The following is a 25,310-nucleotide window of genomic DNA, read 5'->3' on the forward strand; positions in this document are numbered from 1 at the left end:
ACCAGCCCTCTGAGAAAGAGTATCTACTCTAGTCAAGATTTAAACTCACAAACGCTAAGGAACAGTTTTTAACGGGTGGCTGTGAGTTGGAATGAGCTAGGTGGGAGTGGGTTTGAGGGGAGAGGTACCTTTCAGCACCCTCCCCCTCAACCTGAATGAAGGCCTCTCACGTCCCAGGTAAGTCTCTGTCAACACTGGGTGGGTTTGTCTGTCTCCTCCAAAGCCCCCGCGCCCCACCATATTGTAGCCAAGGGCAGTAGAATGGTTACTAATGGGAATGTTCCCATGTGCATGTGTACTGGGCTTGACTGTCTCCAAATACCCTCGGGCCATTTCCTGCCTCCCCCCACACACACACCGTAAGAGAAAATGGTATCACCACGCACACCAAATATGCAAGCAAAAGTTAGGTTTGGTTTCCTCTGAGCACTGTGAGACACTACTAAGTACTTGACATATGAAGGTATTTCAAATAGTGGGAAAATGGAATTAAAAACTAAGTTTTCCTAGGAATTTGTGTACTAACTCATGTAATCTACACAACTACCCTGAGATGGGCACTATGCACTTTAAAGGTAAGCCTCGTGAAACAGTGTGGCAAAATAGAGTTGGGGGAGCAACACGTTGTCTTGGGCCAGGGGTATGTATGCTCCCACATCGCCTTCAAAATCCCAATAGCCCCACAAGGAGCAACTCAGAACTGAGAATGGGATTACGAATGGCACCGAATTGCAGATGTAGAAATGGTTGTGTGCTATGCTGTGTACATCACCAAAACGGAGGGGGAACCACGCCCACACATTGGCTTCTTCTTAGGTCGGCACCGAGTTCAGAGTGGAACTCAATTTGCTGTTGGACCACTCAGATGTCATCGGAGTGTTAGAAACTGCCTCTCTTCTGTATGAGCAGATCCTTCCCAAGAGAAGGCCCCTTTTCCCAGTATCCGCTGGAGTCCCTCCCCAGGGAGGTAGTAGTACTGCACATGGTTAATTCCCAAAGCATTCATTTTCCTACCCTGTGTTGGGGCCAAAAACAAAAATTAAAAACCAGAACCAGGCCTTACTTTTAGAGGTTCTCAAGAGAACCCTGGCTGTAAGGCGTGGTAGGGAGGGAATCTGGCTTCAGAGTCAAGGTGTATAAGAGACCTTTAATTTTTTTTAATGGATTCCAGGATGAATCAAATGAACTGGAAATGACTAATCTTACTTCCACTCCAATCTCTACACACTAGATTTGACAACTAAGGACGTGAAAGAACTGCCACCAGATATAAAATGTCAATCACATTCAGCTTCTGTTTCAAACTTGAAATCAGACTAGTCATCTAATTAAGCAGCTTCAAGCCTCTTTAACATCCTCCGTCCGTGCTGTGCAACCGCCCCACTGCGTCTGCTGCTCGCCAAGTGTCACCAACACGCAGGCACAAAGCTCCGGCACACGTTTGCCGACCCTTCCAAGAGCAGCCACATGCTAGCCCCGAGGGAGCCTCTCCTTCAGTGAGCACACAGCCAGCCTGGAACAGCTGTAAGCTGGACGCCACAGGCCCTACTGCCGGACGCCAGCAAAGGCACACTCTTCTGCAGATCGCAGTCAGGTTAGCAATCAGCGCTGCCTCCTGTTTTAAATACTGAGTAATTATCAGGCAGCCACTGGTTGAAAACCTGCCAATTTTGGTTTTCATTTTTCTGGGTCGATGTGAACCTGCAGTGTATTATGAGGAGGGGCCTGGGTGGAGCAGTGATTAACCCTTGCCCAGCAACATTAGCGCCTTAAACCCAACCACTCCACTCGAGGAAGCAGTGGCAGACTGCTTCTTAAAAGACTTACGGCCAGGAAAGGCGATGGGGCTGCGCTAGCGGGTCTGTCCTATCGGGTCACTGTTAAGTCAAAACAGACCCAAGGCAATGAGTCTGTGTGTTACCCCAGAGAGTTTTTTAATAATAGCAAAATCTCTAGAGAAATTAAGATGCTACCCAGGATTTAAAAGTATTGCAGTAAATTTATTTTTTCAAAACTTGAGACTTCTTTTGCAGGTTGTCAGCTCTCTTCAGTTTAGCCTTTACCTCTCTCCTCATTTGCTCTTCATTCCTAACAGCAGCACTGGCCAAATGCCAGGTCTACAAGTGGCAACTCTGGAAGACTGTGCCCCGCATTAAGTAGAAACATGTACACCAACATTTACTATGCATATTAATAAATACTCTTTATTTTTCAATTTTGCACATTGCGCTTCAACATTACATCCAAACATTTCGCAAGTGGATGTCTACTTTGTAAAACCATATATTCAGCTCATTGTCATTTCTGTACAGAAGTTTAAGTACAACATTACTTTTTGCCACTAGGTTGCTTTAGTAAGTTTCACAGGAAGAGAAACATTTAATGAAAAGAGATGGCTTAAATCATATGGCAGGCCTGCGCAGCCACGCAACTAAAGACACAAGCCTGATAGAACTAATCAAGGTACCTCCACCATCTTCCCAAACAAGAAAGAATCACATTGATTTAAGATAAAATGTTGCGATAAGTCACTAAATGAAGTCTTTTGAAAGAGAAGGCCCAGTAGTCATCTCGAGTGTTTCATTGAAAGACAGAGCTATTTTATTTATTTAATTTGCTCCAGCTGTTGTCAACCAGCCACTACAAATGGGCCTCTTGTGATCATTTAAGCGGCAGTATTTATTAAATTTCTCCTTCAGATGCTGTCGGTATTGTTCTCTGTTGCTGTAGAAAGACTGATTATTAGCCATAAATGACTGTATTTCATCTTGCGAGATAAAGATTTCCTCATCTGAAGTACATTCAGACTCATCCTGAAAATTAAAGCAGTAATTAAGACTATGACTTAAATTAAGCCTAGCTTTTTACTTTCAATGCAGTTACATGAAGTCTTTAAATGAGGTGTTTACAGAGTAAGTAGCATGTCACTCTGCAGAGGGTCTGATCACATTAGGCCTCCCTCAAATAGCTATGCAAGAGACACTCCCCACTCTCATTCCCAGCACCACAGCACAGTAGGCAAGAAGTCACCTGGCACCAGGTAGAACTGATTGATCCAGTCTCAGGAACTGACCTAAATTCTATCAGACTTCCCAAGGTCAGTTGTGCTTTTAGCCTACACCACCCCTACAGGAAGCAACCTAGAAAGCGGCCTCTAACTCGGGTTCTGTAGTCTCTTCTGGTTTAAGAGAGTGGCTACAGAAATGGTCACAGAGAAAGGCCTTCAAGGAGGCAGACTCCTGACAGTATCACCTTGATTACCTCGCCCAAATAGTGAACGTTCTGCCTTTGAGAAAAAGGGAAGGAAATATGCTCCAGAGTTGCATAAACCCTAAGTGGGAGAGCAGAAACGAAGATATCAAAGAATAATGAAATACTGCCCTGAATTTCTTAAGTTTCCTTTAACCTCGGTGGTCAAATGCTGCCCCTACCCCACACCCCACAGAGCTAATAGCTATCTACAAGGAGACACAGTCTGGATTACTTACAAGGAGTTCAACTAAGCTCTTGGCACCTTTTCCAGAATCAGGACCAAATGACGTTTCTGTAGGTTCTGCAAATTGTGGTATGTTTTTCCTGTGCTCGAACCAAGGCAGGGGCTGCCCGCCCCTCTCAGAGCTGCAACAGCTTTCTGCATGTGCTTCTTTGGTCTTGTCACGGTGAAACACTGTGTGCACGCTACTTCCTGAGCTCTCTCGATTGCCTGGGTCTGTAATACAGCTTCCAAGCTTTGGGATCTAAAACCACAATAAAAAAATTTCCAGGTAAAAAGGCAATGAATAGCATGACAATTATTTTTTAAAGGAAACCCTTGCCTGTACAGGGAGCTACACCTTAGTGCGAACACTGAACAGCAGCAGCAGTGGCGTTCGTGGGGCACTCCCTCTACCAGAGGGTTTACAAGCCCTTGGATATTGCCTCATTTCATCTTCACAGAACATCATCGGATAGGGATGCTTATTCTTACATATGAGTGAACGAAGACACAGACAGCTGCTCCACATTACCTAACTACTGAATTTGAAAGGCATTATGAAACATAAAATTCTAGCAGCAGCTAAGGCGTGCGTGTGCAACCCTTAAGAAGGTTATTTTCTTCTCAATAGTAAAAGCTTGAAAAATCCCAAGTTAGACCACTTACATGCTCGTCACATTTCAACATCTTGCTTTTCTTTTTCTTCTTTTTATTTTTTCCTTTTGTGTTGTTCTCTTCAGAATTTGCCCAACATTCAACACAACTATCCCCATCATCCTCCTTGTCTTCACAGTGATGAACACAGGAATCATCAACTGCAGAAAGCAATAACCCTCTTAAATTTATGCTCCGACATCAGTCATGCAGTAGTAATAATTGGGAAATTCAACCTAGACCTACCATGTTCATCATGATTACAAATGCCTTCAGTGCAGGCTACATCCGAACCTTCCCGAGAACCTGTTTCACTCCCTTCCATGCTAGACGAATATCCACAGTCACTACCATTACAGTGTGGAGATAAGCCTGAGAATAAAACATGTGGAATTTATAGATGGCTACAATTTACATACTAAAAAAATAATGAGACAAAAAATGAGCCAACTGAGGGCCACAGAAGTTTCCAAATTTATGCCTTGAGTAGAAATTAAATAAAAATATTGATGGTCATTAGTTTTCTGTGTTTAGTCTTTGTCAAATAATAATAAAACAAAGAAAATATACTAGGAAATACTGGATTATTAGATATCTGAGAATAAATTCCACGACCTACAGGGCCTACATAGCTGTTTCTAACTTTTAATATCCCTAGAAACTTTTTTTCTTTTTAATTTTAAAGTACATTTTAAGAGTTGTTTCTAAAAACAAATTGCATTTACTTACCTTTCTTTATTTTAGGGGACCCCAAAAGATTGCCACTGCTAGGACAGGTACATGATGTATTTTCATTGGTAACAATTACTTCTACGCAACTGTTGCCATCTTCAGTACTGCCACAAGCTTTGCAGCTATTTTCTATGAAGTCTGCTTCCTTTAAGGATTAACATTAAGAGACAACATAAAGAAGTTTACCTAGAGTGGCTACATTCCAATTTTCTTAGCATTAACCAATTAAGACAGGAGATACGCGGTTAAGAACTTAAAACATGCACACACATAACATTCTCATGAATGACTTTTTTCAAACTCTGAACCAACGTAAGTCAAACGAACTTAGTGACAGAAGGAACCCCGCTGGCACAGTGGACGGCGTATTAGGCTGTGAGTCAAATGAGTTAATGATACCCACGTAATCAGTTAAGCGCAGACTACTGAAACCCACTGCTGGTGAGCATGTTCTAACTCCTAATGCTGTTACGGGCAGCGTGGACCTGCTCCACACGGTGTTTTGAAAGCTATGGTCTTCACAGAAGCACACTGTGACATCTTGCTCCTGCAGAGTGGCTGATGGGCTTAAACTACCAACCTTGCAGTTAACAGCAGAGTACTTTAACCACTGTGCCACCAGGGCTCTTAAAATTTAGGCTAATATTTTCCAAGTGTGGTCCCCTGAGCCCTGGGGGTTCAATGACCCTGGAAGTTTGCATGGTTAAATCTATTGTCTTAATAATAGGAAGCTGTTACTTGTCAATGGCGCTGAATTGTACATGTAGAAGTTGTGGAATTGGGAGAATGTCTTGTTGTGTGTATTTCTGGTACAATTAGAAAAAAATTACATGAATAACAACGGGCACAAGGAAGAATATGTTCCAGAATTGAATGTGGTGTTAACTGTACAATTCTTGATATGACTGAATTAGTTGGCATGTGGATGAAGTGCTAATAAAACTGTTAAACAATTAAACAAAAGAAGGATGTTATTTGCCTTATTCACTGTGGGGACCGTTGCTCATGGTGTCACACAAATGACAGCAGTGTCACCAAACTGTACCAATGGGCATTACATCCTCCACGCACCACTCGCACAGGGAGAGAGGGAGCACGTTTCACTCATGGATGTCCTTGACAGTGGTAAAACTTACTAATTTTAGTAACTGTCGGCCTTGTGCGTAGATGACTTTTTAATATTGTATGTGACTTTCCAGATGAGATCTGTAGTAATGTTACCACGTGGCCATTTGGTGGTGTAGAAGAAAATGTCAATATCTAGAAGACCTGCGCAGCTATGAGTCTGCAACTTTCGAATGACTAATGCATGATGTAACAAAATCATGTGTGAGTAAACAATCGATACCAAGCGCAAGAGGCCAGTGAGCTTCCACGGGTTATGAAGAGGACTGAGAGTCACGATCCCACACACCACCAGCTGCCGTGTCAAGTAAGATCACAGCTGTCTGAGAGCACTATGCGAAAAGCCCTCCCTGGCCCAGGCATCTCAGGGAGGGCACATCTTCATATGCTTCCCCAAAGGAAAATGGCTTGAATGTAAAGCAGACATGAGAAGCCAGCTGACTTCTCTTGAGTTAAATATTAGAGATTAGAAAAAAAAATGCCTCTTTCCATTTTCTTTCTTCTTTAATTAAAAAGGTCCTTTTATTAGGGCTCTTACAACAATCCATACATCAATTGTATCAAGCATATCTATACATATGTTGCCATCATTACTTTCTAAACATGTATTTTCTATTTGAGCCCTTGGTATCCGCTACTCTTTTTTTCCCACCCTACCCCCCCTTGATATATTATTATTAATTTCTTATCTTACACTGTTCACTGTCTCCTTTCACCCACTGGTTCTGTTGTTCGTCCCCTGGGGGACAGGTGTGGGGTTATGTGTCAATCACTGTGATTGGTTCCCCCTTCCTCCCCATCCATTTTCATTTTAGAAGTTATTTAAATTTTTTTAAAGTTATTTTTCAAAAAACATTACTCATGTTAACTTAATTGAATTAATGATGCTAAAAGCTTTTCTGTTTTAATGTCTAATACAGCAGATTCAAAGGTAACTTACAAAGTTTGGCTAATCGTAACAGCACATTCCCATCAATTCCTTAGTAAAATAAATACACAAGAGGCTTTGTAGAATAATTTCATTATCTTTTCAGTCCATTTTCCCACAAATTTTCTGAAGCCTCCTCATATATAACATTAAAGATTTTGGCTACAGAGAGGAAGAAGTCAATATTCAAAGTGCAGGCGCTCACATCTGGAAAAGCACAGTACACAGTGTCCCACGGAAGCGTGAAGTTGTAACTGATGCTAAGGAATACTACCTTCTCTTGGCTTACTTCCTTCTCATCTGCTGTTTGTAAAGGAGCAGGAATGTCACACACACACTTGTTTTTTCGTCTGTTCTTCCGTTTTTGGCGTTTCTTCTCTTGTTTGAGCTCTCTTACTCGTTCCTCCTCTGAGAATTCTTCGCAAAGCTGTTCCAATCGACTTATACCCTGTACTTTTTCCACAGTCATCTATTATAAAAACGTTAAAATGGGTACTGGTTCACACTTCACTTGTGGAAATTCTTATTATATTTAAAAATATCATACACAGAGAACATAGTATTTCCTGCTGCAAATCTGGAAGGTAGATCGCATAAAGAAATCTCAAGTTTCAGTATCATAAATGCTAATCTTAAAATCTGCTCAAGGAGGCAATTACCTACAGGGAGAGACATGCACTCTAATTGCAAGGCAGTAATATTGTAGTTTCACATTTCAGATTTTGAAAATAATGTGTTCATGTCTGATTAGAAGTTCTCGTCTTTTGAAGGTTCAACCATTCACAAAGGAGTAGAAACTACCCAGCACAGGCTGTTGTGCACCGACAAACTTTTAAAACAGAGATTTTAGGGTTTTCAGCTCATTTAAGAGACCAGTACCTTAAAGGGCTCGAACCCATGTCTCAAAATCTAACATAATATTCACTGTCTTACAAAAAAAGACATTCTACATTGCATTAATGAAAAAGAGCTAGCAAATTACAAGCACTACAACCCATATACCAACATTATTCAAGGGACTCCAGTGCAATTCAAATTTCTACATAATTTGTACATCACAGCATTCCGGCCGCACTGGCTCCATACGACATATGAACGGACTCGGTAGAGGGTTCTGGTTTGAAACCTTACATTAGTTATGTTTTATAGTAACGTCGTTAAAAAATCAGTTTCAATTTTCTACTTTGAGAAAGTCTAAAGACCAAGGGTAATCAATTACAAGATTGAAAAACAAGCGAATTCACAAATTTCTCCTCCTAAACATGCCACCTGAGCCTTATATTCTTACTTCTCGACCCCCAGAAGCCATGGAAGTATACAAGTGTATTATAGACTCTGTGGAAGGCAAAATCTCATGGCTTAGGTTAAGATTCAATCTATTAATTAAATATTTTCAGAAAATGAAATAGCTCACAACAGTTACCTCAAAGCTCTTTCGTAAAGCATCAACACCAAGATAGAACAGCATCTGCCACGTCTGCTCTTCTGCCCGGAGTTTTTGCCAGATTCGGTGGAGTCTTTCATAGAGATGAATTCCTAGGCAGGTCAGAACCTCTTCTTGAGCTATATCTATTGTCTTAGCATGTCGTTCTCTCCGCCTACCAAGGAAAATAAATCACACGTAAGTCCGATACCCTTAACAGAGTCAGAGCTACCACAAAAAACAACCTAATCACAATAGTTACATATATATTTTGTGTCTACATATATACACACATATGCACACATGTCAATTAGAAATAACACATGCATGTAGGACTAAATCCTAGTATTGCTGAAAATAAGGTAATTCAGGAACTGGCACTAAAAAAGATACTTTCTGGGTAAAAAAGATATATCCAGCCTAAAAAGTTCCTAATAGTTCCTTTTCCTTCCCATTAGAGCTAAATGTCTAAGTTGGATAGTTGGTTAGTTGTTTTTGGAAGGGAAAGTGGAGAGAGCAAAGTGACTCAATGGTGGGCCAAAGTCCTCTTAGACCAGTCTTCAGTCGCAGTGTTGACAGAATTCTAGTGAGGGGTCTTTTGCAGTACTCCAAATGCCCAGCACAAAGTAGGCACTCATAAGGGCTTATGAGCACCACATAAAACAAAGAGGGGTTAATTTATTGTCTTTTACCACTTATTTTCACAAAAAGGCCAGAAACTATTTTGGATTTTTATGTAACTTAAAAATGTAATATACACAGTTCATGAATTACATTTAGTAAAGCATCTATTTCTTATAAGCAAAAACTGTTACAGTGAATTAAATTTAAACATGGCAGTACATGGATGAAGAGGGAAATCCCAGGGGAAACGATCATCTTAATAATGAAGCCACCCGAAGCCTGCCTCCCCTCAGCAACAGGAGCAGAGGGCTGAACCCACACCAAAGAACATCTCCTGTTTACTTACTTAACTACAACACAGATTGTAAAGAAAGCCACTTTTTCACAGGCACATTTTTTATACTTCTATGTACTGAGGCAAAAAGTGATGGAAATAAACTTTCAGTAATAAAATGAAGCAAAGCGCTAGATAGCCCATTCTAGCAAATTACATACTCATACCCTCCTGCGAACTCTGGCTCAGCACGACCCAAGAGATGTGCAATAAAGTCCGTCTCGCAGCAGACGTGCACGTGCCGCTCATGGGGGCAGCACCGGAGGCCCTCGTAAAGGGCAGCGCAGTAGCCCTTCTCTTTGCTGCAGTCAAGCTCGCCAATCAGGATATTGTACGCTCGGAGAACTTTGTTTTTGCAGTCAGTGCAGAATCTGTGGAAAAGGAAAACCTCCAAATTAACAACTGTGGGTTTTATTTCATGTGGCGTGAGACTCATGTACTAGAAGACTGCACACTCCTCCGATCAGAATACTGTAAAAGCTTCATCACACATTGAAGCATGTACATGTACACGTAAACACCATTGTAGAAATACATGAGTATAGCTAACTCTACATTTGCAAATGACTTTTTACACTAAAGCAGCATGTGGTATACAGAATAAGGCAGACATACACTTCTTTAACAAAATGTATGCCCAGAAAAGCATTCGCTGCCAAGACCAGACTCTCTCTACTTTGAGAGATCAGATAGCAATTACTAGGTTGCCTCTCACTAGACTCCGTAAAAGCTTATCTAAGTAATAAATTAGTTGGCATGTTCCATTGGCAAATCTAGACTTAAACTTTTACTAAGTATTTGAGGGAACTTGAGAAATAAGTAATTTCCAAAATGCCAAATCCTTTCTTCCAAAAAGTATGTTTCCCCATACAGACAGAAAATATCCATAAACTTTAAAATGGGTTTATACTTAGGTGTGCACAATGTGGCAGCAGTGTAGAAGACTATGAAAAGGAAGACATTTTTAGAAGTCAAGCGTTACTCAAGGAGGAGAAAAAAATAGTCAAGCTATATCTTTAAATTCCTGAAACAAGGAGAACTTAGTCTAGACAAGGGCTGTGGTAAAGGAAAAGGGCCACGCTGACCTACTTGACCTAAGTGCATTCTCCTGAGGCTGAGGACAAGGCAAGTCATCTGTGAAGGTAACTGACCCCACAGCCTACTCAAGCCTCTGCGCTTACCTGAGGAGCAGACTCCTATTAGCAAATGGTAGGACATCTCAGACGGTCAACACCTTACTCTCAAGTGTTCAAAACCACGTGCAACATAATTCTCCCTCCTTTGTTCCTTCCTAATCTCTGTCAAGCACATTACCATTTTCAACATCACCCCAACTAAAAACCTCAGTCAATTCTAACCTCCTTAAATCCTAGATCGTTTCCCTGAACTCCAATAATTGGCACATTCTATGCTCTTGTACAGTCAATCAAAGTTCGTTACTGAAAAGGGGAAGATGTCTAATAAGCTTCAGTGTGCAAGTTAAGTCAGTGGTTGGTTCACTGTCATATAAAATAAACAATCTTTGTGCCAGTATTTGCCATTCACCTGTGCTTTAAAGATGAATAAAAAAAGTGGTAGCGTATTACCTATTGAGGCCAAAGAACATACAGCCATAAACCCAGCATGTGACAAACGTACACTATAACAGAACACTACCCAAGAATGCCATCCTCTAGATCGCTCCCTTAACAGTGTAGTGTCCTTTCCTACTGCACTCTCCTGCCTTATGACAAATGTACAAAATTATTTTCTAAAAGTATTTTTTAAATCTTCAAGTATTTTTATAGCACATGAAGCATGAAAATTCCAACTCAATTTTTAGAGTTTGACTATTTATTAGTGAAGAAATCAATGAAATACTACTAAATTAGAAGCTAATTTAACTTTTTAAATTTTGAAATTGTCATTATAAAATGAATCTACTATAAGAACTACCAAAGTGATTAAGTACATTTCCAGTTAATTGTGTTTCCTGAGGAGGCCAGTCTGGAACCAATAAGTGAAAATGATTAAAAAAAACAAAAAAAAAAAAGTTGCCGATTCAAAGCAAGGGTTAAGACTGAAAGTCAGTCAGTAAAGGAACTGCTTCCCTGGCACTGAGCGGACAGCAGACATTAGTGGGAACACTGTAGTAGCAGCACACAACGGGGGCCACTGACTGGCCAATCTGGATGGTTGATCACTGAGGCAACTCCCACAAACATCGTGGCCTCCTTTAGACTTACCTGTGCTTTCGCAGGTAAGTTTCTAGTGTTTCTAGAAGACAACTAGAGTCGATTAAAACTACTTCATCCCTGCATTCCTGGGACATCAGTTCCCATACGTCCATCCAACAACCTCTGCAGAAACAAATTATCAGTGAAAAGGAGAAATGTATACTGTTAAAAAAATTTTTTAAAGGGAGAGAAGGGGCAAGTAAAGGATTGCTTGATTTTACCTGGCTGTTCCCTGGAAAGGTCCATAATGGAAAATGATTCTACACTTGCTGTCCTTCCTGTGGTCTTCACTACTTCTCTTATCTGTACTTAACTTCTCTGAACTGACACTGCTACTGCTCCCTTCACTGTAGTACAGTACAGTACAAAGCTTAGTGACACTGAGACCATCTGAAGGAGTCATTTCTATTGTCTAAATCAAAATGATTAACTCTTTAATACATTAAGGTATTAGTAGGGTAAAAGTTTAAAATTTGTATACAATAATTACAAATTCACTTTAACCACAATAAATGCTAAACATGTGCTTACACCTTTATATAAAATTTGCTTGACTATCAACATCAACCAATAAAAGTTAACATTTTTATTTATGAAGATAGCAATTGGTTAATATACTAAGCATTTTATGAGTAAATCTATTTGGAATGTTTTAGGGTCAGAAAAGCTAAAAGAAATTATATTTTCATTTTAAGCATGGATCAAAAAAAATAATAAAAATCAAAAAAGAAAAAAATAAGCATGGATCAAATTTCCACAAATTGGAACCATTAACAATTTTTTATCTACCTAATGTACTAAAAAAAAATCAATCCTTTTCAAAGCCCATGACAACAAAAATTACATCTATTTTCATTTCCAAGTAGCTGGGGAAAGCCACAGGTGAATCTAATTATGGTAAATGTATTTTTACACTCACTAAAGACAGAATACACTAAGATGAACATTATGCACAGCCTAAATTAGTAATGAATGCAAATAATTTTTAAAAACTTAATAAAAGCTTCCCAGACTCTTTCCCCCAATGAGTTTCAATGAGCCATTCACTGGCCACACATTTTGCTGTTGCAGATGCGTGTTTCAAAAGAAATGCCTGTATTCCATTCTAGATTTTTCATGATTCTCAACTGGCCTGTTCTGGTCTCACTACAGCCTTAAAATTAATTATCTTGCATGCCTGAGCTGGAACCACCTCTGGAGAGTCATTTAACCTCGTCTACCACGCCATGGAGGGATTTCTCCACTACTCCCCAAATACAGAAAGTTACATGGAGAAGCCCAGTCCTTGCTTCCTCACAGAAGGATTCGGGGAACAGGTGGCCTCATTTGTTTTTGACCAGAAAAATGACAAGTCTTGTTCTAGGTTCCCTATTAATATCTTTCTATTCTCAACACCCATGTTTACTTTTTCTGATTATGCTTCTGTGATCCACAATTTCCTCAAAGTGAGTAATTCCCAAACTTAAATTCTCATATTTGAAGGAAGGATTCAACGAACAAGCTAGGAGTTACCGTATCTTCAGTGTATGAAAGCATTATTATTCTTTAAAACTTTTAAGCACTTAAAATCCCACAGTTCAAATCAGACCTTTATCTTTCTAAACCTCAACGGGCCGTAGTAATTCCTTCCTTCAAGACCAAGGTTTTAGAAACAGCGGTCTTTCCACTGCTTTGTTCTACACTCCTTTCTACTCACAGCTGAGCCCATGACAATCGGACAGTGTGAGTGCATCGCTGTGTTCACTTTTCCACCTTCCCAGTCTGGATTCTGCTTCGACTCCATCACTGCGTGTGTCCATCAATGTTACCATTTACACCTCAGTGTTGTTAAATCCAAGGGGCACTTTGAGTCACTGGTAACTTAGCAGGCACCCAAAGCTGACCAGTCTTCCTTGAAGCAATTCGTCCCTGGGTTTCTGCTACCTCTCTGGCCAATCTCAAGTTTCTTTCTGGCTACTTTTCCGCCCACCATTAAAGTGAATTCCTCTCACTCTACTCCCCTAAGTAATCATTTAAAGTATTCTCAAAGGTGATCCTCAATCATCAGCTACAAGGCCTACAACCCCAACCTAGACCTTTCTGATCTCAAATGTCCTTCCGGACAGACAGTAACTTGGGTTGACGTCCATGGGTAAAGAGCACTCAGGATGGCTGAACTGGATAGCGGTTGGTATTAGACCGACAGCTAATCAAATGTATTCTTTCTCTTTAACAAGGCTAAATAAGAAAAGGGGTTGGTCCAACAGTAAAAACACCCAACAGTAGTCCCCATCCCAAGCAGAGCAGCAGTCTTAGCTGCTCCTCAGACAGCATGTAGGAGGGAGATACTGATGAAAATCACTCAATGGCATTCGTACTGATTCATACACAGTAACCACCTTTCAAACATGGCTCCCATCTAGTGGCTATAAGCTGGAGGGGATAGAGGTGTTTTTGTGTTTTAGCTGAAAGATAGGAAAACAGAACTTTATGTCAAAATTTGTTTTTAAGTATCTATCTGGTAAGGCCAAGTCACTAAGAAAAAGGAAGGAGATGAAATCCATATAAAAGTAGAAACGTGGTCTTTGAAGAAAGGCAGCAATGGGAAAAGACATGTACGATATTGGAGTTGTACAATGACGCTTACGCAACGAAAACAACCAGGAGCAGGCTCCTTGGTGCTAGAGACTATGCCATGCTCCTCTGGCTTGAGCCATTGGGGTCACGGTCTCATAGAAAATCAGATCAAATTCTACATTCTTCAGCGAGCCAGGAATCTCTATTAAAGATAGTGTCAAAGTCGGTACTTAAGTCAACAACTACCCCCAGAGAACCACGGTAGGTTGTGCAGCCTGCTACTGGGCTCAAAGTAACCACCCGAAATAAACTGTGGTTCTCGCCTGTGAGGGGACTTCAGAAAGTTGAAGCTCCTCATATTCAGAGATGCATGGGGAAATACAGCCACAAAATAGCAATGATGTCTGGGATTTGCTTTACAGTAATTCAATAAAAAGGTAGTAATCAAATGTGGTCAAATCTTGGTTAACTACTAAATCTAGGTAAGGGTATAGGGGAATTTGCATTTATTCTTTTTATTTTTATATATGCTAATTTCATGCTGTATAAGTTTTTAAAAGTTTTATTCCTGATTATGGGAAGATAAGCACCAAATAACATTTACTGAAAACAGAACCATCTGGTTACCATCTTTTACTTACTAATCAAAGAGAAATGTGTCTATATAAAAGTGGTATCAGTGACACTACTAAAATATTTAAAAATTAACTTTTATAATTACTCAGAAATAACTACACCATTCTATTCTCTCAAAAAAAGAAGCTACTTCTGCTCCTTTATATTCCAATGATGCCTCTTTATCACCCTCCTCAACCTCATGGAATGTGACAGAGGACAATTGTGGCAGTATGCTGAGAGGTGGGACGACAGAACTAACCCGGATTATTGTAGCACGTAGCCAAGAAGAAAAGAGCAAATTAGAGAACTATATGCTCTCATAACTAATGGAAGACTCTTTTTAATCCTTGGTAAATTAATGAAACCTAGAAAACAAGAAATGCGCCTATGTGTCAATTCTACAGATCAAGAAATTAATTCACTACTTTGAAAAGCTTAATATTGGCTATATAAATTCCCATACATCTCAACCTCTGGGCTCTGAAATATATTTACTAAGAGAAAATAAAATCTGTATTAAGACCTTATATATAATCTCAACACAAAAAGTCCTACAGAACCAAGAGACATTTATTTTGATGATAGAGTATAGCCAGTTAATAGAGGTTTTTGTTTTTATTAAATACAAAAGTTACTCAATCTTAAAAAAAAATAATTTTATTGGGGGCTCATATAACTCTCATCACAATCCATACAGCCATCCATTGTGACAAGCACATTTGTTGCCCTCATCATTCTGAAAACATTTCTTTCTACTTGAGCCCTTGGTATCAGCGTCTCATTTTTACCCCTCCCTCCCTCATGAGCCCTTGATGATTTATAAATTATTGTTATGAAAGTGACTTATCTTAAAGCATCCTGGTATTAAACTCTACTTACCCCAAAGGTTTTGGCTTGTGGGTATCTAAGGAGTGCAATTGACATCTCTTGTTCTTCTTACTTTTTGGAATAGCATCTATCATGTCATTGAGTTTGGACCTAATTAAAAACAAGCCATTGAAGGTTTAATGAAAATAAGACTTCGTTATTTTTAGAGTTTGAAACATTTCTCTTTACTGTTTTTTTGGTAAGTACATTTACAATAATAAAAGAAAATAAACAACCCATATTGAAAATCTACCTCAGAAATTATAACCCGAGAGCCTTTATAGTTGCATTTCCACTTCATCCCTAATGTCAGCTGAGACCGGATCTACTCAAAGAACTCTTTCCCACAAATGCTATCTAGGTTGTTCATCCCAATCTATAGCAGTATGTCAGGAGCTCTAATATTTTATGACTGATTGCTACCTGACTAGAAGCCATCTTCTCTCACAAACAGCAAACATATATTTCCTTGGATGAGGAACCATAAACAAAATTTAAGTTAAGACAGGATACACTCACACATATATATACACACACTACTATATCCTACAACTAACCACACCGTATATCCGGTAAGTCTACAGTTCTAATTTAAATATATTTCAAATCCAATTACTTCTCACCACACGCCACCAGTAGTACCACCTTGGTCCAACTTCCCATTACCTTAGTCAACCTACATGGTCTCCCTGCTACTAAGCCTTTTGCCCTTGATAATCCAGGCTCCACTCATATTCGCTGTTTGCGCTTTTCAAAACTTAGATTATATTTTTCACTCAAACAATTTTTGAAAGCTTCTTAGGCACGAAGTGATGTTCAAACTTTCTACCACTTAATTGTTCACTTTTGGAATTTTTTCTCTTCAATCACTTACAGATGCCTTCCTCTACATCCAACAGATAAGCAAACCTAACTGGCTTATTCCTCAAATAGAACCAGAATCCAACCATTTCACATTTCCATAGCCACCATTCTTGTAGCACGCCCCCACTCTCACCCAGACTATTAAAAAACCTTCCTGTCTCTGCTCTCACCTCTCCTGAAAGCACCTAATTCCTTCAGTATGATCAAGACAAAGTCAAATATGCTTGCTAAAATTTCAAATCTGTCCTAGCAAAACTTAAAATATGTTATCAGGTAGGGGTCTGGTTAAACTGCTGTCTCTGATGGAAGGAGGCAAATTGGCTGTTCCTGGAAAGACTGCTTTTGTAGAAGCCCCCGTCCCTGGCAAGTTACTAAGTGCAGCTAGCCTGTTTCCTGTCAAACTGCCTCAATCCCGCCCAAGAACAGCCAAATGTAAGGAAGTGAGTGCCCATGTTTTGTTTTATGTAGCACAGGCAGCCCCCTGTTACAAATATCCCAATCTACACACAATTCCTATTTAGGGATTGTGTTCTATAAGCTTGGTTTTCAGGGTGAACTCACCTATCAGTGACTTGATGTAGTTTTCCTGTTTCACTCTGTTCTGAGAAAGTGCTTCTAGTCTAGAAAATTTTAGGTTCCTGTCTCATATCAAGTAGAAGACCATGGGTGATTCTTCTCAGGGGTTAAAATCTTTTTCTCTCCCATGAAAACCTGATTCTTGTGCCTGTGCTTCCAGTAGCTACTCTGAGAAACTGGCATAAATCCCTCTATTTAAAAAGTGCACCCCCAAAAAATAATCATTGGCTATATTAATTGGTCTAACAGAGGCTTAAAGGATGACAATTTTGGGGGAACCTATTACAAGGATCTACATATAACCTCTTCCCTGGGGGATGGACAACAGAGAAGTGGGTGAAGGGAGATGCCAGACAGTGTAAGATATGACAAAATATGGATTCCTGGTAGCATGGTGTTTGCTTGCTGGGCTGAGATCCATATGGTCACTGGTTCAAAACCACCAGAAGTTCCTCAGAATAAAGAATGGGCTTAAAAAAAAAAAAAGATATGACAAAATAACAATTTAGAAATTATCATGAAGGAGGGGGGAGAGGGAAGGGAGGGGGAAAATGAGGAGCTGATACCAAGGGCTCAAGCAGAAAGGAAATGTTTTGATGATGATGGCAACAAATGTGAAAATGTGCTTGACACAATGGATGCATGGATTGTGTAAGTTGTATGAGCCCCCAATAAAATAAAAAAGAGTTTACAGTCTCGAGGTGCTAATATCAAGGGCTCTAGCAGAAAATGTTTTGAAAATTATGATGGCAATATAAGCACAAATGTTTGATACAATTGATGTATGAATTGTTATGAGCTGTAAGAGCCCCCAATAAAATTATTTATTGATTAAGAAAAAAAAAGATGACAATTGGTTTCTCTAAGAGACCATCCTAAAAGTATGCAAAAGAAAGCTGGTGCTGAGTGTCCTTGAAGAGATCTTAGACCAGTGGTCCTCAAACTGTTTAAACAAGGGGCCAGTTCACTGTCCCTCAGACCCGTTGGAGGGCTGGACTATAGTTTTTTAAAAAACTATGAACAAATTCCTATGCACACTGCACATATCTTATTTTGATATAAAAAAACACCCGGCGGGCTGGATAAATGTACTCCGCGGGCCGCAGTTTGAGGACCCTGCCCTAGAGGCTCCTTCCTCATAAATGTCCCTGCCAAGACAACCTGAAGTAGCAACATCACTGTAGCTGCAATAGTAAGAATAAGAAAACAAAAGTGGGAGGGGGTCATCTGTTACCAAGCAACCAGGACAGACCTGCCTGCACTTGAATAGCAGAAGTGAGGCTCTCCACAAATGACTGAGGATCTGCCAACTTTGCCCAGACCCCACTTCCAGAAATAACTGAGAAAACTAAGGCAAGTAACCTTGCAGACAAAGCAGCTAAAAAAGCACTTCTCAGATTATTTTGCCCTTATGAGTACAGATGTTTTATTGTTTTTGTTTACTGTTTATTTTTTTCCCATTGTTAGAATGATTTTTATCCACAATTAGCTCAAAAAAGAAATTGGGGGGCCAGGGGGGGAAGGAACAGGAGGTAAACTGCTCATGGAGAAAGTAATAAAAATTAGAAGGAAAGAATCTCCTCATCTTTCAAATTACCTGGGCCAACTTTTTCTTTTAAAAAATACTTTATCAGGGAACAGCGCAAACACAGTGCCACACTACCACAGTGGAGTTTCCCATACTTGGGGAAAGGGCAGGGGTCAGCACACCCGGAGTGCAATGGGTGAGCCTCGCCCTGGGAAAACCACCTTCGTGATCCTGGCGTCTCCCCTGCCAGTATTACCTGGGCCAACGTTAACATGTAAGTGAACTGACATTGTTCCTTGACAATGAGCCCCAGAGATCTAACATATTCCAGAGGTTTTTGGTTTAGGATGAATTTTTTATTGTGAAATTCCATAGGTTTTAAAAAGACTTCTAATCAAGTAAAAAGGTTTTTTTACAGGCAAACTAAGACAAGTAATGTTGATAATGGAGTCTAAAACAAGAAATATGCTGTTTTAATTGTTAGCAAAAACTGGGTAGATCACCAACATTAAAATAAAGAGGACAAATATAAAGTTAGACTGAGAAAATGTTAAAACTTTGAGTAGAATCATAGACTATTTAAATAAACAGTAGTTATTATAGGCTTAAATTATTTTCTAATTTTGGGGTAACTTATAATCAAACTGAGTTATTAGATATTCATAATTGATGTTTGCAGGCTCTTTGTGTGTGTGTGGCATGTATAGGGTATAAACACAGACACACAAGGAGCTTCAAAAATTTCAATTCCATTTCCCCAGGAACTTCTGGAAACCCCCTCATACTTAGGTCTGACATGGTGTCATTTTTGCCACTTACAAGGTTGTACTTTAAGAGATAAGCATCTAAGACAAGAATTTAGAATGTATATTAAAGGGTATTTATTTGATGTAGTCAAAATTCTACGAGCTACAGCTAAGAGTTTGATCTGCTCAGAATTTTTAGGAGACTTAATGTTAAATAGCAAAGATGGGAATTTCTTGCCATAAAGATAAGATTTTCTTTAATTACTAGGTTGAAACCGAGTTTTACCCTTCATGCAATTTGTCTCAAGGGCAAAGGTTTGGCAAAATAAATTTCTGAATTGAAAACCATGTAACTTAACATTAGGAAAAGGGCTTTGCTATCCAAATCACTGGTTAAGTAAACTCAACTACAATCTCAAAGTCGTGTGATAAATTCCTGACAACTTTAAAACGTCACAGGAAGCCACGCTAAGAAGTCAGGTTGAGAGTTTTAGGAAAGTAAAATGACTGGTCACAAATGTTTTACAAGAGGGATAGAGAGCCTGGTTTTGCCTGAAAGCAGAATGACTGGTTTCGCCAGAAAGGAGATAATAAAAACTAAACCCGAGGGTATGTTGAAAGTTACAGAAGTTTTTCACATCCACATATAAGACAGACTATATCTAAATTAAAACGAAAAGATTGAGTAACACATGAAAGTGAGCACAGACCGCGCGTCAGAAATGCCACAGAAGCTCCAGAGTGCTTGCAACATTAAGCTCAACAGTGCCGCTGAGCAGCATCAGTATAAAGGAACGCCAGTCACAGCAGTAAAATCATACTTAAAAGTGTTTTAGTGCATTGTTCTCATTCTGTTATGCTTCAACATGGGCAGACTGTAGCTTTCTTGTCCATCCTTGCACACCTTTAGAGAAATATGTTCGAACATGAGATTATAGATGCTTACTCATGTTACTGGCTGCCCTGCCCCTTTTACATGTATTTCTACCCCTTGGTCAGGCAGTAGAAACAAGTAAACATTGTTAAAGGCCCCTTATGGAAAATGGAAGCATAAGTAAACAGCTAATCTCAGAATCACAAAACAGGACTACATACAGCCTGCTGAAATCTTTGGATTCTACTTTATAATTGTTGCTATTTTTAAAAAATGTTTTATGATGAATTAGGTGGGGGTAGGTAATTGTAGCTACTGCTGTCCTTTACTCTGGAAGATGCTTACATTTTATACTAATTATACTAACGAGATGCATTTGGTAAGCAGGCTGAATCTGGAGCTAGAGTTGGCCATCTGAACGCTGGAGTTGTCATCACCCACTCTGATCTGTACGTGAAAATGCACTCTCTAGTAATCCACTTTAAAGTGCAACATCATATCAAATGCTATCATTGATGATCTCACCTTCAAGCCAGGCATTTGCGCGACACGTTGGATTACTGGCTCACCTTAGGAACATGTTTACACTGGTGATGGAGATGGTTACATGTGGAGCTGCTAACAGCACGCTTATCACTGAAACCCCCTGGTGCTCCATGGCACAAAGATGAGGCTTTCCCCTCCTGCTTTCTACAGTCTCGGAAACCCACAGGGACAGGTTGACTCTGCCAACAGGGTCACTGCTAGTTGGAATGACCCCAAGACAGTGACAGAATCAGAACTCAGAAAAAGTTACATAAAACTTCTTTGATCCCAATTATCAAAACGATTTGTTTCCCACCCAAGACTCCAATTTTTGTAAAGATGTTCACATAGCTAATATAACAAATTCCAAGACTATTTGATAACAGCATCTATGTTAACCTTGGAATCCATAAAAATTAGGGTCATGACAATTACCCATTTACGATAACCATTTAAAAAAAGTTAATTACATGATTAAATTAAATGAACTCATTTCAATACCTATCCCACCATGTTTTATTTTCCCTTTTGCGACATTTAGCTGGCTGTCTAGTACTGGTTTGGGGCTATGCTCAATAGAACAAACTGGATTATTAATTATTGGAGGATTAGTCAAATTCCAAAACAGATGGTGGTATAGAAAATGTGTTCTCTCAGTTTTTCAGTCATTGTATTGGGGGCTCCTAAACAGCTCTTATCCCAATCCATACACACATCCACTGTGTCAAGTACATTTGTACATATTTTGCCATCATCATTTTCAAAACTTTTTCTTAAATATGCTTTGAGCTGCCACTAAGCTGCTCTGCAGAATAAGCATGAGGCTTTCTGCTACTGTAACAAATGCACATCTTGAGAACCAACAGGGAAAGTTCTCAGGGTCACCTGAGTCAGCATCAACTTAATGGCAGCAGGTCTGGTTTGTTCCAAGTCAAGTGCCATATGAAATAGTTGATATTTATCACCAAAAGAAGACACCCCTTGCTTTGCAAAAAATTATCTATGTTGAACAACTTATTACCAGTAAACAGCCAACTTTTCTTCCTTCTTTCCCTAGAGTACTGCAATACTGAACTTCACCTTCCAGAACCTACCTAATTTGTCCTGAAATGTGGCCTTCCCTAACCCAGTAAGAACCCAACTCTCTCTAAAGACAAGCCCTACAAGTCTAGTAGTATAACAAGGAGAAGAAATCACCTGTAAAAAAGACAGGAAGAAGTCCTTGCAGGAGACAAGTGACCACAATGTGGGGAATGTGCTAAGAGTCCTAGAAAACATGACGCTTTCAGGTCAAACTCACAGTAACAGGTCTGAGTTGATCTGCTCAGTTTCTGATGAATAAGGGGAGGGGACAAACTGTGGCTGTTCTCAGGAAGAACGTGTTGGCACAAGTTGTCATTGTCCTTGAAAGATAAAACTCATTGCCATCTAGTTGATGCTGACCCAGAGATCCTGTCTGAGGGGGTAGAATTGCCCCTGTGGGTTTCTGAGACTACAGGAGAAGAAAGCTTCAGCTTTAGCTTTCTTCAGCGGAGCCACTGGTGGTTCTGAATCGTTATCCTTGCAGTTAGCAGCCCTGTACATAACCACTGTGCGCCCAGGGCTTCTGTGAAAGCTAAGGGGAACCAGATTTGAAAACACTTGCATAGGCTGACTCCAGGGTGTCTGTAAATCAGCTGAAGCTCTGGTTACTAATTACGACTATTTCTCTAAACTCCTATTATTGGGGGTGGGGGTGTGGGGGGAGAAGGAATCCTTTCTCAGTTTCTATACCTTGGTGACTTGAACACAATTTTTTCTAAACTTTGCTTGACAAATTATAGGTAAAAAGTTAACACCTGACTAAGCTCTTTAAAAGCTTCACAAACCCACTTTCCCCTGATTACACTTACCCATGTACATAAAATAATGTATAAAGCTTCTTTGCATCAGTCATACAGCTTCGAGTTACAGATAGGACTCCCTTGGGCCCCACTGTCAGAGGTTCAAGGGCAGGATTTCCAGACTCTACAAGCTGGGAGAAGAGGCGCTCCACACTACGACGACAACCCACACACGGGACAAGCTGAGAGAGTGCACTCAAGACTTCACGTGACGTCACCACCATGGCAATACTGAGATCTTGTTGCTTAAGCATACTATGTCGCTAAAGCAAGGGAAAGAAAAAGAGTTCTTAAGGAAGACATGAAATTTTCATTTTTTTGCTACCACTTAATTCTGGTTCACATCCTTAACGGAATAAATCTTCTTTTAGGTCTAGGAGGTGCGTAGCAGAGACCCTTAATTCAAAGATGAGCTCTGGGTGGCAGTCAGTAGTCAGTAATCTATCACCTCCTTTCTCTCTATTTAAGATAAAAAAGTGTTACAGGCTATACCCTACATAAACTCCCTTTACATCGTAATAACAGAGAAGTGATCTGATTACGGCTATTAACGATTGGCTAATCACAATGGGTCACATCATGGGGGTGTTTGTTAAACTTTTAAATTATATCATCACATAGCCACCTAACTACTACTAGGAGCCCTGGTGTAGTGGGTTGTGCTTTGGGTTACTAACCACAGGGTCGGTCAGCAACTCCATGGAAGACCAGGCTTCCTGCTCCCACAAAGAGAAACCCACAGAGGGTAATTCTACTCTGTCCTATTGGGTCACTATGAGTTAGAATCAACTCACTGGCCGTGTGAGTTTTCACCAAAATAGTGAAATTCATGGTCCAACCAAGCTGACATATTTTAAGGTGGACAATATTCAATCCACAAGAGCCATAAATCTTTCACTTAAAGTTTTCTCTAAAAATAGGAATAGTGGTTTTCTTTTTTTGTTTGTTTTAGTGGTTTACAACTTGACAGAATTAAAGTCTCAGAAACTCACAAGGCCAGTTTAACCTGCCTTAAAGGGCGACCACGAGTCGGCACCAACTTAATGAGGGTGAGTGCGTGAACACTAGATAAGCAAGACTCTTTCTTAAAAAAAATGAAGCAAAAATAGGAATGATGACCTGGTAAAATTCATGCTTTATAGATAGCCTTAAAATGTTAACACATCACCACGCAATCGCTCTCATAAGATAGGGGCATATATCAGATACATAAGTTTATTTAACATTAGCAATTTTACCGAAATCTTAAGACCCAGGTAAAACAAAATATTTATAACTAGAATTTTAAAAGACTCCTTAAAACATTTTTTGACTAATTATAATTTATATTTTAATCATTTTATTAGGGGCTCATACAACTCAGCACAACCCATACATATTCCAATTGTGTAAAAGTGAATCTGTACATTCATTGTCCTCATCATTCTCAAAACATTTGCTCAACTCTTTGAAACTTACAAATCCTCTAGATACTTAAAATACTGATGAAAAGAACAATTACCTGAATGAACTGCTTTAGTTGGGCACCATTATTCTGGTGCCCATCAAGATTTAGCACATTGTCAGGAAATTCCATCACCATCTTAAAATTCAAAAGAATAAAAATCAATTATTTTGTCCTCTTCAAACACACTGCAGTGAATTTCACAAACTTAGGAAACATAAATAGACCCCAAAACCAAACTTGCCATTGTCCAAGCAAAAATTAAAAACCTACGTTACATGATTTGATTCAGTTCAATTAGGCACAGCAGCCAGGGATTCAAATTCCAGCACTTACTATCTGTATCATTACCTTGACAATGATTCTAAGTTTCTGCATTGTTAAATAAAGTCAAGGAACAGTTTTCTTTTATATCGATCTGAATCATTTTAAGGATTAATATTTTTAACATATGTGTGGCAGTACCCAGTAATAGCACTTAATTAACAAAATACTCAGAACAGTATCTTACACACAAGAATTATCTGCGTAATTATGAACAAAGGGAGACATGGAGATATTTACTATGAAAATTATTATGATGCTTAAATATATTTCAGGATGTCATATCAGGTAGTTTCAATTAGTACATCTGTTACATCATCAATTTAGGAAGTAGAATATAGTACAGTTACATACCAATAAGGAAAATGCCATTAATCTCAAATTAAGAAGCATTCCAGTTCTAGAGATGTTAAAATGTAAAAAAAAAAAAATGCCTCTAAAACAATGAAATACAGCAACACCTTTATGTAGATATAATTTAATGCCAGGTGTAATACTCTCTGGGAACCAAATCTCTACTTTTATTCAAGGACCATAAACTCCTACAAACACAATCTCTTTCAAAAGACTGCCATCGAGTCAATTCCAACTCCTAGTGACCCCATAGGACAGGGTAAAACTGCCTCTGTGTGTTTCCCAGTCTTTCCGAGAGTAGAAAGCCTGTCTTTCTTCCGAGGAGCAGTTGGTGGTTTGAACTGCTTACCTTATAGTTAGCAGCCAAAGGCACAACAATTATGCCACCAACCCAGAAAATTAATCCAAAAGCCATCAAGTAGATTCCAATTCATGGTCACCCTAAAAGAAAGGGTAGAACTCCCCTTGTGGGTTTCTCCTTTATTTAACTTTCTTCTTTCTTGTCTTTTCTCCTTTCAGCAGTTTGAAACCACCAGCTGCTCAACTGGAGCATACTATATTAGATGTGAATATCAGTGTGTTTGAATTACGTGGGCCAAAAGTACCAGGGACTGCCAGAAGAATGAACAAGTCTATGCTA

At 39.5% G+C, this 25,310-nt stretch overlaps 1 protein-coding gene and 1 pseudogene across 6 annotated transcripts in view; both read right to left on the minus strand.

The window, feature by feature from the left end:
- Window positions 1-2,039: 2,039 nt before the first annotated feature.
- The window catches only part of GGNBP2 (gametogenetin binding protein 2), a 29,761-nt gene continuing 6,490 nt past the window's right edge, over window positions 2,040-25,310 (minus strand). The window contains exons 3-15 of one of the 6 annotated variants that reach the window (XM_075561459.1): window positions 24,050-24,130; window positions 22,558-22,811; window positions 15,565-15,663; window positions 11,733-11,858; window positions 11,521-11,634; window positions 9,457-9,666; window positions 8,338-8,512; window positions 7,204-7,383; window positions 4,859-5,006; window positions 4,376-4,501; window positions 4,142-4,290; window positions 3,489-3,737; window positions 2,040-2,813 (exon numbers count right to left, since the gene is read on the minus strand). In XM_075561459.1, coding sequence (XP_075417574.1) covers window positions 2,610-2,813; window positions 3,489-3,737; window positions 4,142-4,290; window positions 4,376-4,501; window positions 4,859-5,006; window positions 7,204-7,383; window positions 8,338-8,512; window positions 9,457-9,666; window positions 11,521-11,634; window positions 11,733-11,858; window positions 15,565-15,663; window positions 22,558-22,811; window positions 24,050-24,130 — 2,115 coding nt within the window. In that variant the 3' untranslated portion in view covers window positions 2,040-2,609. Of the gene's footprint in view, window positions 2,814-3,488; window positions 3,738-4,141; window positions 4,291-4,375; window positions 4,502-4,858; window positions 5,007-7,188; window positions 7,384-8,337; window positions 8,513-9,456; window positions 9,667-11,520; window positions 11,635-11,732; window positions 11,859-15,564; window positions 15,664-22,557; window positions 22,812-24,049; window positions 24,131-25,310 lie in introns of all 6 variants that reach the window. The other 5 variants (XM_075561458.1, XM_075561457.1, XM_075561461.1 and 2 more) reach the window with 5 other exon arrangements.
- On the minus strand, window positions 18,624-18,773 carry LOC142460295 (U1 spliceosomal RNA; annotated as a pseudogene).

Source organism: Tenrec ecaudatus, chromosome 10 (assembly GCF_050624435.1).
Source record: "Tenrec ecaudatus isolate mTenEca1 chromosome 10, mTenEca1.hap1, whole genome shotgun sequence".
NCBI lineage: Eukaryota > Metazoa > Chordata > Mammalia > Afrosoricida > Tenrecidae > Tenrec > Tenrec ecaudatus.